Source organism: Ovis canadensis, chromosome 12 (assembly GCF_042477335.2).
Source record: "Ovis canadensis isolate MfBH-ARS-UI-01 breed Bighorn chromosome 12, ARS-UI_OviCan_v2, whole genome shotgun sequence".
In the NCBI taxonomy this organism is placed as follows: Eukaryota; Metazoa; Chordata; class Mammalia; order Artiodactyla; family Bovidae; genus Ovis; species Ovis canadensis.
In genome coordinates, this window is record NC_091256.1 from 91,416,461 (window position 1) to 91,430,882 (window position 14,422).

General features: G+C 59.2%; 1 protein-coding gene and 1 long non-coding RNA gene across 3 annotated transcripts in view; one reads left to right on the forward strand and one right to left on the reverse strand.

The window, feature by feature from the left end:
- Positions 1-1,373: 1,373 nt before the first annotated feature.
- Positions 1,374-14,422, reverse strand: part of IPO9 (importin 9) — a 39,899-nt gene continuing 26,850 nt past the window's right edge. Inside the window, exons 15-24 of one of the 2 annotated variants that reach the window (XM_069545081.1) lie at positions 8,032-8,258; positions 6,589-6,737; positions 6,265-6,393; positions 5,554-5,829; positions 5,316-5,482; positions 4,782-4,915; positions 3,978-4,100; positions 3,567-3,671; positions 3,334-3,410; positions 1,374-2,216 (exon numbers count right to left, since the gene is read on the reverse strand). In XM_069545081.1, coding sequence (XP_069401182.1) covers positions 2,106-2,216; positions 3,334-3,410; positions 3,567-3,671; positions 3,978-4,100; positions 4,782-4,915; positions 5,316-5,482; positions 5,554-5,829; positions 6,265-6,393; positions 6,589-6,737; positions 8,032-8,258 — 1,498 coding nt within the window. In that variant the 3' untranslated portion in view covers positions 1,374-2,105. The remainder of the gene's footprint in view (positions 2,217-3,333; positions 3,411-3,566; positions 3,672-3,977; positions 4,101-4,781; positions 4,916-5,315; positions 5,483-5,553; positions 5,830-6,264; positions 6,394-6,588; positions 6,738-8,031; positions 8,259-14,422) is intronic. The other variant, XM_069545082.1, reaches the window with a different exon arrangement.
- Positions 5,110-10,743, forward strand: LOC138416244 (uncharacterized). The gene is made up of 2 exons (XR_011247595.1): positions 5,110-7,640; positions 7,742-10,743. It is a non-coding gene; the product is annotated as an uncharacterized lncRNA (long non-coding RNA).

Here is a 14,422-nt window from a genome sequence, read left to right on the forward strand (position 1 = left end):
TGTAGCCCAGGGACAGGTCCCGCCACGCCGCCCGTTACTGGCACAGGATCGTGCAAGCATGGCCTCTATGCTCGGGAATCCTGGGTGTCTTCACAGGGACTCGTCAACCGGCACCTCTGAGAACAAGCTTACACAGAGGTTCTGCCCACGTTTGCTCTGGTAGAGATGCTTGGGTTCTAAGTTAACAGCTTTCCCAGGGGCTCCCTGTTACCTGAGAACCTGATCCGTGTCCCCGCCCTTGTCTAGCACTCACTTCTGTAAATGGCCTCAAACCGTCTTCTGGAAGATTAAGGCGTGAAAAGACCCCTCATCGGCCACTTACAAGACGGGGGCTGAGGGCAGAGCGCCCTGGGGCATGCCACAGACCACCCGATGGGCTCCTCTGCACTCAGAGCTGGTGGCCAGTTGCTGCTTGCTTTCCTGTGCTCTTATCTGGTCTGTCGATAGAATCAGACCCTGAGGCCTGTCTGGCGTAGCGTGCTCTCGTCGCCTGCGTCCTTCACATCAGTCCCTGTGGGCCGGTGCTCTCAGGGCAGAACAGGGGCTGGGCTCTCACGTCCTTTCCGGCTCCCAGCGCGGTCTGTGCCCCTACCCCCTCCTCCCCACCGAGCTCCTGAGGCCCAGCGTCCCAGCCAGACCGTGGTTGTCCTGGCCACGCTCCCCCAGGGTCAGGGCGCCTGTTTTGACTTCTCACCTTGAACCTCCAGTCCCTCTAAGCAGGCAGCGCCGCCCTTCCTACTGGGAAGCTAGTTCTCTTTGGCCAGAAATGGACACGGAGGGGGAACCAGAGGGTAAGTTCTCATCAGGACCACTGGCCTCCGGGAGGTCTTTTCCACTCCCTGCTGAGTGGATGTAGCCCCTGAATGCTCTTCCTCGTCAACAGAAGGGAAACATATCTGTGCACCTGCCGTAAAGGTGAACAGGAAACAGGAAGGGCCTGCACATCACAGGCCCTGGGGAGCGCAGCGGGAGAGGCCGGGGCCAGGCTGGCAGCCCCGCTGGGAGCCTGCCCCTCCGGCTTTCCACTGTGGGCGCTGGCCAGCAGGCACACCTGAGTCCCAAGGGCCCCGCAGCAGTCCCGCGGCCCTTCCCTGAGAGCTAGTCAGCCGCACTGGTAGCCCTCCGCTGCTGTGAGGCCACCGCCTGAAGGCACACTCCGCAGCGATTCAACAAGGGCCCTGGTGTGGGCACGACCAGAAGAGGGGGCCACTGGCCCCCTCCCAGACGCCGAGCACACAGCTCTGTGTCTTGGAGGCCCTTCCCGGAGGCTCAGCTGCACAGTCCATGGGGCTGCGCTCGGCACCCCCTCAGCTCGCTGCTCCTCTGAGAGCGACAGGAGGCGGTGCCGACACCTGAGAGCATGCAGACCGCACTCATCTGTAAAGATCACTTTACTCTCCTAGAAAAATACACATTGCAAATGTGAGGGCCACAACGTCCCCACCTTGGAGGATTCCTGAGGGAGAGGGACAGCCTCAGCGTCGGGCTGTGTGTGCGGTGTGTGTGTGAGAGGCTGTTAAATATGGTGGGTGCAGGTGGCCTTTTAAAAAAATTTGTTTTTCCATTTTTTTTTTTTTAAAAAAGGAAAACCCAATTGCCATCTCTCTGGCTGGCCTCGCGTGCGTGCGTGCACGAGGACAGCGTCGGGGAGGGCTGCATGCAATGAGGCAGGACGAGACGGCCTCCTTGGACGGGGACTCTCAGGGCTGCAGGAGCAGGGATCCTGGGCAGCTCCCCTCGGCCCCGGGACCAGCGCATCGGCAGGCGAGGGCAGAAAGCCCACTTCTCTGTGAGGGGAGTTGGAGCGGAACACAGACGGCCTATGAAACACCAGGTCTGTCCTCGGAGACCAACGGCTGCGACTTCCTGTGCTCCCGCGGAGCCACAACCAGGAGCGTGATCGCCCCAGGCAGTGTGCTCTGGCCTGGCCGGCAGAGGCCTGGAGCGCAGAGGGGCTCGGGTGGGAGGAGCCGGGGCTCCAGCGCGTGCCCCGGGAGGCACAGGCCGCCAGGCCTGGACCGTCAGCGTCGCCAGAGGCTCTACTGCAGGCTGAGAAGAGAGTCCCGAGGCCAGGAAAGGCTGCGCGCCAGGCACGGCGGGGCCCCTCAGATGCCGATGGCCTGCAGCACCCGCCTCTCGCTGTCGTTGAGGTGGCCCGAAAACATCACGTAGCAGGGCTGCTGGGCGAACTGGCAGAGGAAGTCTGTGAGGTAAGCCTGGAGGGAGGGGAGGGGACGCCTGAGGGCTGCAGCCAGGGTGGCCAGGCTCCGGCCCTCAGACGGGAACCCACACCCCAGGGTCTCCTCTCGCCTCTGCTGAGACTCAGTCCAGAGGCGGAGTGCCACAGGCACTTTCCAGGACCACGCCTCGCATACTACCCTGAGGACATGGCACTCAGGGGACTCTGACAACACAGCTGCAGGAAGCTGGATGCCAGCACTGGGTGGGCCTGAGAGGGGAGGGAGGGGAGAGGAGGGGGGCACGGGGGGGGGGGCTTTGGAGGGGGAGGGGGCACCGGGGGTGAGCACGGGCACCGGGGTGGGGAGGAGGGGGCATGGGGGTGGGCAGCGAGGAGGCACCGGGGTGGGGAGGAGGAGGAAGGAGGGGGCACAGGGGTGGGGAGCAAGGGGCACTGGGGTGGGGATGGGGCATCGGGGTGGAGAGGGGCACGGGGGGGGAGGGGGCACCAGGAGAGGGAAGGAGAAGGAGGGAGCACCAGGGGGAGCACAGCCACGGGGTGGGGAGGGGCAGAGGAGGTAGCACCTGGGGGGAGGGGGAGGAGGGGTACCTGGAGGGGGGAGGGGGCAGCACGGGGCGGGGGGAGGAGGAAGCACCGGGGGGAGGGGGAGGAGAGGGTACTAGGGGGAGGAAGGGGAGGAGGGGGCACCAAGGCAGGGAGGAGGAAGCACCAGGGAGAGCACGGGCACCGGGGTGGGGTGGGGGCACTGGGCGGGGAGGGGGCACCAGGGTGGGGAGAAGGAGGGAGGAGGTGGCACCAGGGTGGGGAGCAAGGGGCACCGGGGTGGGGAGGGGGCATCGGGGTAGAGAGGAGCGTGATGGGGAGGAGGGGGCAGAAGGGGGAGGAGGGTGCAGCGGGAGAGGGAAGGAGGGAGCACGGACACCGTGGGGGGAGGCGGAGGAGGGAGCACCAGGGGGAGCGCGGACACCGGGGTGGGGAGGGACAGAGGAGGGAGCACCTCGGGGGAGGGGGAGGAGGGGGTACCGGGGGGAGGAAGGGGCACCGAGGCGGGGAGGAAGGAGCACTGAGGGGAGCACGGGCACCAGGGTGGGGCGCACGGGCACCGAGAGCCCCCCGCTCCCAGGGCGCCGCACCTGCAGATCGAGCTGATAGAGTGGGTCCGTCAGGGCGTCCGGGTCGTCCTCCTCGTCGTCCTCGTAGTAGTCCTCCTCTGCAGAGACACGGCCGGGGCGGGGCAGGAGCAGCCCCGGGTGGGGAAGTGTCACCTGCGAGGCTGAGCTCAAGGGGCACCAAAGCCCAGGCGCTGCCCTTCGAGGACACCCCCGCCTCCTGGCCCCGCGTGTGCCCGGCTGTCGTCCGCACTCACCGTATTTACTCGTGGCAAGAATGTCGGACAGGAGCTGGCCAGCCAGGCCGTCCTCCTCCTCTTCATCCTCCTCGTCCTGGTCCTCCCACATGTCGTTGGCGTCATCTGCTTAGAGACGAGAAGCAGCTGGCACGCACCTCCCCTCCCACCAGACTGGCCAGGATGGAAGGTCCCGAGGGTCCCTGCATCATGCCCCGAATCCCAGGGAGAACCGGGGTGAGCAGACCCTCCCGGCAGTCTGACTGTGAGAGCCGACTGTGCTGGTGGGCGGGAACAGGCTGAGAGGCTCCCGAGAGAAGCAAGCCGGGAAGGGTGGCCTCGCGGCAGGCAGCCCCTGGAAGCCAGCCCCACGCGGGCCTGCAAGGTGAGCCCCAGAGCAGTGGGCAGGGAGCGTGTGGGGACACAGGGCACCTGGGTTCCACTCGGCCGGGGCAGCCTGGCGGGCAGCGTTGGCCTCCATGACGCTGGACAGCTCGTTGATAATGAGCTTCAGGATCTTGACCAGCAGAGGGATGTTGGTCCAGCGCTCGGGGTCTGGGGAGGAGAGGAGGCTGCCCTGGGCTGCTCCCAGCACCACGCTGGACCCAACACTCCACCCCCAGGCCACACGCAGCCCCGAGTGGGTGTGTGCAGTGCTCAGGCGTGCCTGACTCTGTGACCCCGTGGACGGTGGCCCCACCAGGCCCCTCTGTCCATCGGACTCTCCAGGCGAGAATACTGGACTGGGCAGCCATACCCTCCTCCGGGGGAGCATCCCGACCCAGGGACTGAACCTAGGTCTCCTGCATCGCAGGCAGGTTCTTTACCATCTGAGCCACCAGGAAGCCCCCAGTCATGAGGCTCAACGTTAAATAACTTCACTGTACTCCACGTCACAGGAGTTTAGTGGTCAGGAGAGACAAGAGCCTTCAGGGGCTAAAGGGGATGAGCTGTCTGGGAGAAAGCCGGGACACGGGCCTGCGCAGGTCAGAGCGCCGCAGGCCCCAGACACGGAGCCTCGGGGGTGGCGTGGGGAGTGTGAACCTGCAGTCAGATGGCAGCCGTGGGCGCGAGGGTCCCGGGCCCCGAGCGGGCTGGCCGCCAGGCATGCTGTCCACTCGGAGCCACAGGAGGACCACAAACGCCCGGTTGCGCCTGAGGGCCCCAGCACTGACGAACCCCCAGAATGCCCCCCAGGTGTCCTAGCCCAGCGAGGGTGGGGGCGGGGCCACGCACTCTTGGCTGACTTGGAGCGGGTGCGGACGCCCTCGTCCGGGCTGTGCAGCTCCTCGCCCTTCACGCGGATGTCCTGCAGCCGCCGGTCGTCGGCGGTGATGCCGTGTTGCAGCAGCTTGCACAGCGCCACGGAGCTGCGGGGGAGAGAGGGCGGTGAGCCGGCCTCCCCGAGGGACGCGCCTGGCTGCGACTGAGGGAAAGCGCCTCCGGGCCGGCTGGGGGAGCGCCAGAGTCTGAGAGGGGCTCCCGTTCCTAAGGGTGGGTTGGGGGAAGGGCTCTCGAGCAAAGCCAGAGTCCAGCACATGGACGTCCACCCCGGAAGGCGTGCGGGGCGGTGAGAACAGGGGCTAAAGTCCAGGGTAAGTTGTTAAACCTGACTTTAAAAACAAGAGGAAGGCAGCGGCAGCCTGCAGCCGGGGCCGGGGAAGGGCTCTTGCCAGTGAAGATCCTGTTTTCTGGGAATTTCTAGAGGGCAGCTACTCACAGCTACAGCTCAGCAGGAAGGCAGCGGGGCCGGGGGAGCACGGGGCCCACCTGACTTTGCCCTCGTACTGCCCGTAGAAGAGGTGCTGCCGGCTGGTCCACTCGGCCATCACGAACTCCAGGGCGGGCTTGCCGGTGGGGCCCGGGAGGCTGCAGAGGAACTCCAGCAGCGGCTCCAGCTGTGTGTGCACCAGGTGCGCGAACACCATGATGAGGGACTAGGGGACAGGGGATAGCGGCTCAGGGCCCCGGCGCGCAGGCCCAGGGCCCCCCGCGGGCGCTCCCGCACCTGCATGACGCTGAGCGTCTCGGCTTGCTGCATCTTGCTGAGGACGGCCCGCAGGATCTGGTCCAGGCTCTCGCCCAGCTCCCGGCCCGCCCGGGCAATGAGCGTGGACACCAGGCGGCCCACGAAGGCGGCGGTGAACTCGGAGGTGCGGGGGTCCAGCAGCTGGCTCACCACCTGCATGACGTACCACAGCCCGCTGTGGCCCTGCTCATCGCGCCACTGCGCCACCTGCTCCAGCGTCACCGACACGTAGGCCCGCAGGCACTCGCCTCCGTTCTGTGGACACGGGCAGCCGGTCAGCGCCAGGCTCCAGACCCATAAGCACATATCCTCCTCCCAGCCCCTCGTGGGAGCCCAGACACAGATCTCTCATCAGAGGAGGAGCTTCAGCCGCCACGCTCCACCTCTGGTCCCGGGGAATGTGGCTGAGCTGCAGCTGAGACGGGCCCAGGTCTGGGAACAGAGCAGACCGCTGCCTCGAGCCTCCTCAGATCATCGCGCTGCTGACTCTACTGATGGAAGAGGGCTTCTCGGGGCCCGAGCCTACACGGCCGGGATCTCTTCTGCTGCCCGGACCCCACACCTATGAGCAGTCGGAACCCTTTCCGGTCTTCTGGACAAGCACAGGTGGGAGGGGTTTCTTTTTCCAAGGCAGGAAGCGTTTCAGCCTGCTGCCCATGTGCCGCGGCTCAGACGCCCGCGCGGAGGTACCTGCATGGTGGCGTTGTCGTCCGTGCGCAGGGTGCACTGGGCCACAGCGGGGAAGGCCTGGCAGATGAGCAGCTGGGAGAGCGGGGGCTTCGTGCTCCGCACCACCGAGGTCAGGATGTCGATGGCTGTCTGCAGGGGAGAAGTCAGGCTGCCTCAGGGGCAGGGAGGGACGGAGGGGCCCACGGCCCAGCCCACCCACCCGGAGACACTTAGGCCCCGGTGAGCTCGCCCTGAGAGGCCCCACCATTCTGTGTCCGGGGCACCCTGGCCCCAGGACATCGTGGCTGGGGAGGGGGGCGCAGGGCTCTAAGGACGAGGACGCACCGCACACAGCCCTGCGGGGATCTTGTCCGCAGGCGCCTGCATGATGCTGACCAGGGTGGGGATCAGCCGCGTCTGCATGGGCCCCTGGCAGGCCTCGATCTGGGACAGCTCCTTGAAGACGTCCTGAGACAGCGAGGCCACCACGGGGTCTGGGGAGAGAAGACGTGAGTGCTCTGTCCACGCCTCCTGCCGCTGGCCTGCACCCACGCCGGCAGCTTCTGCCTAACCTTTCACCTGGACCTGGGGCCCGGGGCAGCCACTGGGGCCTGGGAGGCAGCGTGTGTGACCTGACAGAGCCAGGGGCAAGTCAGCAACGGCTGCTCTGAAAGCAAGACCTGCCTTTTCCCTGGGACAAACCTCCAATGCCTGTGTTCCTGTGAAACATGGGTTCATTAGGAGCCCAAATGCTTAGAAAAGAAGCCCCCACTGACAGCTTGTGAAGAAGACATCACCGCCTCAGAACTGCCTCACACTGACTTTTCCGGGTCCCACATGGTTGAGTAGGACTGATGTCATCTCCTGGGGGTGCTCCTAAAGCCTCTTGAGGGCGAAAGAGAAAACCTTCAAACAGCAGAGCCTTGTGTGAAGAAATGGAACTTTAGCTAAACCTGCTTCACCTATGCAAGAAACAGCCTCCCTCTAAGGAGCACCCGATGTGCAGGGCACTAAGGCGCACGGCCTGTGCGAGACGAGAGCTGTGGCCGCTCGGAGGCGCACGGCCACGGCGCGATCGAGCAGTAACACAGCCACCGGGGGAGGCCGTGTGGTGGGCAGAGCGCACGCAGGGTGCAGTCTCCTGAGGGCACGCTGTTACGTTAAACAACGAATCAAGTAAAATGTCCAGTGCGTGCCTACTCGTTTAAGGCATGTCCGGCTCTGTGACCCCACAGACCACGGCCTGTCTCGTGCGACCTCAGGTTAGCACCAACCCCCTTCCAAGCTTCAATGTGCATTCTTCAGGTAAAGATGGCGATGTCTTTCCTGATAATAAAACCAAAACCTGGGATTCTATTCTACAAGTTTTGGAAAGCAATCTATTTACTTACTACAAGGTGAGCACCTCCCCATAGCTTTAATTATTTGAGATTGGATTATTAATGGCTGCACAGCATTCCATTTTATGGATGTAATTAATCTCTAATTATTTCCAAAGGCCTGCTACTACAGAAAACACGCGACGAACACCTGATCCTAGACCTCTGCCGCCGCCTCTCTTCCAGCTCCCCTCTAACCCTAGCGCTCAGCCTCGCCTCGTTCAGCGGCTCAGGCTCCCCCTTCGCTGCCGGTTCTTCCCTCCAGCTCCTAAGGAGCGCGAGTCACAGGCCCAGGCTCTCTGCCTCCGGATCCACACACCAGCAGCCTCTCGCTGACTCAGGGTCCACCTCTGCCCTGACGCACAGCCCATGGGACTCAGGGGGCGCCCGCACGGCCCCGCCCGCGTACCGCTGCTGTACTTCAGGAAGACGGCGATGGTGAAGGGGCAGATTCTGCTCTCCACGCTCGCCGTGAACTCGGGGTCCACCGTGCAGACGATGCACAGTGTCTCCATCACCAGGTTGAGGACCTCGGAGCTGAACTGGGCTGCCAGGTGGATCAGGCCGTCCAGGATGCTGGGGAGGAAGGGCTGCAGCACGGCGGTGCTCTCCGAGACTTTCAGCTGGTCACAGTAGCTGGGGAGCAAGACAAGCAAGACGCTCACCAGCAGCCCCGCTCTGGGCTCCCCAGTCAGCGTGACTGTTAAGAGTTCACGAAGCTACTTCTAGAGCTCGCTAGACTTTCACATCTTTCTGCAGCTTTTTTTTTTTTTTTAGAACTTTCAGCACCACCATTTCTGTTTCCTAATGTCTTTCTGCTTTGGTCTTCACGATTTCCTTTAAAATTTCTTTCATTCCATTTTGTTACGGAATCCCAGTCACAGCTATATCCAAATCATTAAGATATTAAGTCAAATGCATTATGCTTCCTCGGACTATAGTTTTAGGCACATTCCTCAGATAGACAGATATAAAGACATAATATGTACTTCTCTGTTACGTTCCAGCTAGTGCGTTTAAACTTCTTCCAATACAACGGTTACTCATTAACAGTAGACCATTCTCTTACTTCCACGTTACAAAAATTCTGTACTTTTTGGCGGTTTTTGCATCCTAAAATTAGATCAATTTATAGAAACATTTTAATATACTTACAAACGTGGTGTACTATTTGTGGGGTTTAGATGTTTGTTTTAAAACAGAAACAGACTCAGACTTGGAAAATGAACCTGTGGTCACAGAGGGAGGAGGGGGGAGAGGGAGAGGGGGGAGTGGGCGTGTGGAAACCAGAGAACAAGGGCCTGCTGTGCAGCTCAGGGAACTCTGCTCAGTAATCATCTAAACGGTAAGAGAGTTTAAGAACGGACACATGCATCACCGACTCTCCATGCCAACCCCAGACGCTGACACAGCAGTTAGTCAACTACGCTCCAACATGGAAACTTTTTAAAAATTTACCTTAAAAACAACTTTTGTGACACATACTTCTACTTCAGTTCAGTCCAGTCGCTCAGTTGCGTCCGACTCTTTGCGACCCCATGAACTGCAGCACGCCAGGCCTCCCTGTCCATCACCAACACCCAGAGTTCACTCAGACTCACGTCCATCGAGGCAGTGATGCCATCCAGCCATCTCATCCTCGGTCGTCCACTTCTCCTCCTGCCCCCAATCCCTCCCAGCATCAGACTCTTTTCCAATGAGTCAACTCTTCGCATGAAGTGGCCAAAGTACTGGAGTTTCAGCTTTAGCATCAGTCCTTCCAAAGAACACCCAGGACTGATCTCCTTTAGAATGGACTGGTTGGATCTCCTTGCAGTCCAAGGGACTCTCAAGAGTCTTCTCCAACACCACTGTTCAAAACATCAATTCTTCGGCGCTCAGCTTTCCTCACAGTCCAACTCTCACATCCATACATGACCACAGGGAAAACCATAGCCTTGACTAGATGGACCTTTGTTGGCAAAGTAATGTCTCTGCTTTTCCATATGCTATCTAGGTTGGTCATAACTTTCCTTCCAAGGAGTAAGCGTCTTTTAATTTCATGGCTGCAGTCACCATCTGCACTGATTTTAGAGCCCCCCAAAATAAAGTCTGTCACTGTTTCCCGTTTTCCCATCTATTTCCCATGGAGTGATGGGACCAGACGCCATGATCTTCGTTTTCTGAATGTTGAGCTTTAAGCCAACTTTTTCACTCTCCTCTTTCACTTTCATCAAGAGGCTCTTTAGTTCCTCTTCACTTTCTGCCATAAAGGTGGTGTCATCTGCATATCTGAGGTTATTGATATTTCTCCCGGCAATCTTGATTCCAGCTTGTGTTTCTTCCAGTCCAGTGTTTCTCATGATGTACTCTGCTGCATAGAAGTTAAATAAGCAGGGTGACAATATACAGCCTTGATGTGCTCCTTTTCCTATTTGGAACCAGTCTGTTGTTCCATGTCCAGTTCTAACTGTTGCTTCCTGACCTGCATACAGATTTCTCAAGAGGCAGGTCAGGTGGTCTGGTATGCCCATCTCTTTCAGAATTTTCCACAGTTTCTTGTGATCCAGTCAAAGGCTTTGGCATAGTCAGTAATGCAGAAATAGATGTTTTTCTGGAACTCTCTTGCTTTTTCCATGATCCAGCGGATGTTGGCAATTTGATCTCTGGTTCCTCGGCCTTTTCTAAAACCAGCTTGAACATCTGGAAGTTCGCAGTTCACGTATTGCCTGGCTTGGAGAATTTTGAGCATTACTTTACTAGCCTGTGAGATGAGTGCAATTGTGTGGTAGTTTGAGCATTCTTTGGCATTGCCTTTCTTTGGGATTGGAATGAAAACTGACCTTTTCCAGTCCTGTGGCCACTGCTGAGTTTTCCAAATGTGCTGGCATATTGAGTGCAGCACTTTCACAGCATCATCTTTCAGGAGTTGAAATAGCTGAACTGGAATCCCATCACCTCCACTAGCTTTGTTTGTAGTGATGCTTTCTAAGGCCCACTTGACTTCCCAGTCCAGGATGTCTGGCTCTAGGTGAGTGATCACACCATCGTGAGTTATCTGGGTTGTGAAGCTCTTTTTTGTACAGCTCTGTGTATTCTTGCCACATTAACCTCTTAATAAACATTTACCAGATGCTGCTCACCATGTCCAATGGGATCATTTTTAAAAATACATCATCCAAGTCTTTATTTTTGTTATCTATGGAATGGTAACAAGTCAATACCAACGTTTCTGTATGTTAAAAGAACCTAGTGCAGAGACAAGGCCCTCCCCAGGTTCTCAATGGATGGTTTCTCTTGGTGTAATTTTCAGATGTCTTGTAAAATCTGTGTCAGCCGCTGGGTTCAGAGGTCATGGTGAGCAGTACACTGGTGGGCTTGGGCCTCACATCTGAGCACCCCCTCGTTCCTGGATCACAGCGCCTTGAAGCTCAAGGCCACCGTGCTCTCCACCACCCCTCCTGAAGAGTAGGCTGGGCAGACACTTGGGCTGGGACTGACTGGGCCCACTCCTCCCAAGGCGGCTGCACTCCAGGCGTCAGCACAGCCTGGCAGGTCAGAGAGGCCGCCCTGTGCTCTCAGACCGTGTGGGGTCTGGTATGCCATGCGGAACAGGCTAGGCTTTACTCTGGAAGTCAGTGTGTCTCAGAGTTTTTTTTTCTTTCACGAACCACTTCTGCCATCTAATTTCGCCTTTCTCCTAGAGTCTTTAGGGGAACCAACACCCCAGGAAAATCGTGTGTGTCCAGTGGCCTCACGGACCACCTGGCATGCTTTCTCCTGGGTTTCTGCATCCCAGAGCTTGAGGAGCGTAACAGGGGCCATGAGAGGGGGAGGAAGGGGGAACGTGGAGGAGGAGGGGGAGGGGGGAAGGGGGAGGAGGGGGGAAGGGGAGGTTGGGGAGGGGAAGGGGGGCGTGGGGGAGGGGGGGAACCGAGCTCCCGAGGTGGGGGCTGGTGTCTCTGGGAGGACAGAGCTCTGCTTTGGGGAAAGGGGGGGGGGGTAGGAGGGGAGGTGGGGTGGAGGAGGAGGGGAGGCAGGCGAGGGGAGGAGGAGAAGGGGGACGTGGGGCAGGGGGGTAGGCGCGGAACCGAGCTCGGGAGGCGGGGGCTGGTGTCTCCGGGAGGACAGGGCTCTGCCTTGGGGAGGAGTGGGGAGGTAGGAGGGGAGGGGGGGAAGGGAAGGGGGACGTGGGCGGGGCGGTAGGCGGGGAACCGAGCTCCGGAGGCGGGGGCTGGTGTCTCCGGGAGGACAGGGCTCTGCGTTGGGTGCACGACCCACAGGTGTGGGGTCTGCAGCTGGACGGTGACAGGCGTGCAGGCGGGGGAGGCCTGCAGGTGGCCGTCAGGAGGCTCAGCAGTGGCTGTCCTGGTGCCGACAGGGGCACCCATGAACCTGGGGCAGCCCTGTGACTCGAGGAGTGGGGCCCACGCGTGAGGACGCGTCACCAGCATCCTGTGCGGGAGCGCCTTGAGGCAGTGCGCAGCGGCGTACACCCCGTGACCTGATCGGAGGCCAGCGCTGGGTTAGCAGAGAGGAAAGCTGGGCAGTGCGGGCCAGGAGGAGCTGCTGGGGACAGGCGGCGGGCAGGCTCAGGGATGCGCTGAGGACAGGCCGGGCTGAGACCGGCTGCAGAACTGAAGAGGGCAAAGGCCACACGTGAACCCTGGCTGAGGACCGGCACAGCGAGGGCCCTTCCCTCCCGGGAGCTCGCCGCCCCGGGGTCCGCTCTTGTACACGTGACGCACAGCTCTGCAAACGTGGGCCGTGCCAGTTCTTTGCTCTGCGTGTTCATGGCTTCCATCGCTTCTCCCGGGACAGCGGCCACCCCTTTCAAGAAAGCCCTGTCCGTGTAGTCAGAGAACTGAGAGTTATTAAAAAAAAAAAACCAGCTCTCTTCACATATTATTCCCGATTATAAAAGCATAAAACGCAAGCTTTCCCCAGCTTTGTTGCGGCGTACTCCGTCTGCGACACGGTGAGCACGAGCGCCGTGGCGCCTGGGTGTGCGTCCACGGTGCGCAGGTTCCCCTCACCCACTGTATCACCACGTCCTCCCCTCAGGCTCCCCTTCTGCTGGGGGAATGTGCGGTCTCCACTCCCCGTTACACACAGCGCAGGCGCAGACAGCCGCGTTCCACGCTGGAGCCTCAAGCCCGACTCATCCTGGGACAACAGCGAGCTCCCTTCCCCCTCTCCCTGCCCGCACCCCCACCCCCAGCCTTCTGCTCTCCTTCACAGCAAGGCTGGCCTTTCCAGAAGCCTCCAGAGGGAAGTGTGCGGCTCATCTCAGTCAGCACAGTGCCCTCGAGGTCCATCCGGCTGCTGCAGACAGCAGGTTTCCCTCGCGCAGCTGAGTTCCGTCCACTGGACACGCATCACCCTCACCCACTCCTCCGCCGATGCCCTCAAGCAGCTAACACAGGCCGGCTACGTGAACAGCGCAGCAAGAAGCGTGAGTGCAGGCGTCGCTCCAAGAACGTGTTTCCATTTCCTCTGGACGGGTCAAACGGCAGCTCTGCATGTTACTGTTTTTAAGACCCTCCATACTCTTCTCCACAGCGGCTGCACCGATTTACACCCCCACCAACAGTACAAAAGTGTTCCTTTCTCTTCACACCCTCGTCAATCTTATCTTTTTTAAAAAATTAACTAGCTTGCTTATTTCTGGCGCGTGGGCTCAGCAGTTCTGGTGCACGAGCTGAGCTGTCCCGCAGCACACGCAATCCTCCTGGACCAGGGATCAAACCCGTGTCCCCCTGTGCTGGCAAGCGGATTCTTATCCACTGAACCACCAGGGAAGGCCTCGTCTTGCCTTTTCGGTGCTAGCTATGCTGGCGAGTCTGACAGGAGAGCACACTGGTTCTGATTTGCATTTTCCTGGGGCCTAGGGGTATTGCGCCCTTTCACGTACCTGTTGGCCACCTATCTGTCTTCTTAGGAAAAAACGTCTTTTCCAACCCTCTGCCATTTATTTTTTACCAGATTGCTTGTTTGCTATTGAGTTGTGAGTCTGTTATATACTTTGATATTACCCCTTATCAGATGAATGGTCTGCAAATATTCTCTCCCGTTCAGTAGGCGGTGGCTGCATGCTTTGGCTCAGGGTTCCTTTTGCTGTGCGTTTTTAGTCTGAGGTGGTCCCACTCACTCATCTTTAGCCTGAGGTGGTCCCACTCACTTATCTTTAGCCTGAGGTGGTCCCACTCACTTATTTCGGCTTTTGTTGCTTCTGCTCTTGGTGTCAAATGTAAGAAATCACTGCCAAGACCAGTGTCAGAGAGTTAAACTTTCAGGTTTTCTAAGAGTCTCTTGATTTCAGGTCTCATGAACACGTCTTTATTCTGAGCTGACTCCAGTTCAGTCACTAAGTCGTGTCTAGCTCTTTGTGACCCCACGGACTGCAGCACGCCAGGCTTCCCTGTCCTTCACTATCCCCCGGAGTTTGTTCAAACTCATGCCCACTGAGTCAGTGATGTCGTCCAACCATTTCATCCTCTGTTGCGCCCTTTTCCTCCTGCCCTCAGTCTTTCCCAGCATCAGGGTCTTTTCCACTGAATCAGCTCTTCCCATCAGGTGGCCAAAATACTGGAGCTTCAGCATCAGTCCTTCCAGTGAATATTCAGGACTGGTCTCCTTTAGGACTGACCGGTTTGATCTCCTTGCAGTCCAAGGGACTCTCAAGAGTCTTCTCCAACACCACAGTTCAAATGCATCAATTCTTTGGCGCTCAGCCTTCTTTATGGTCCAACTCTCACATCCACACATGACCACTGGGAATAGCTTTGACTATACGGACCTTTGTTGGCAAGGTGATGTCT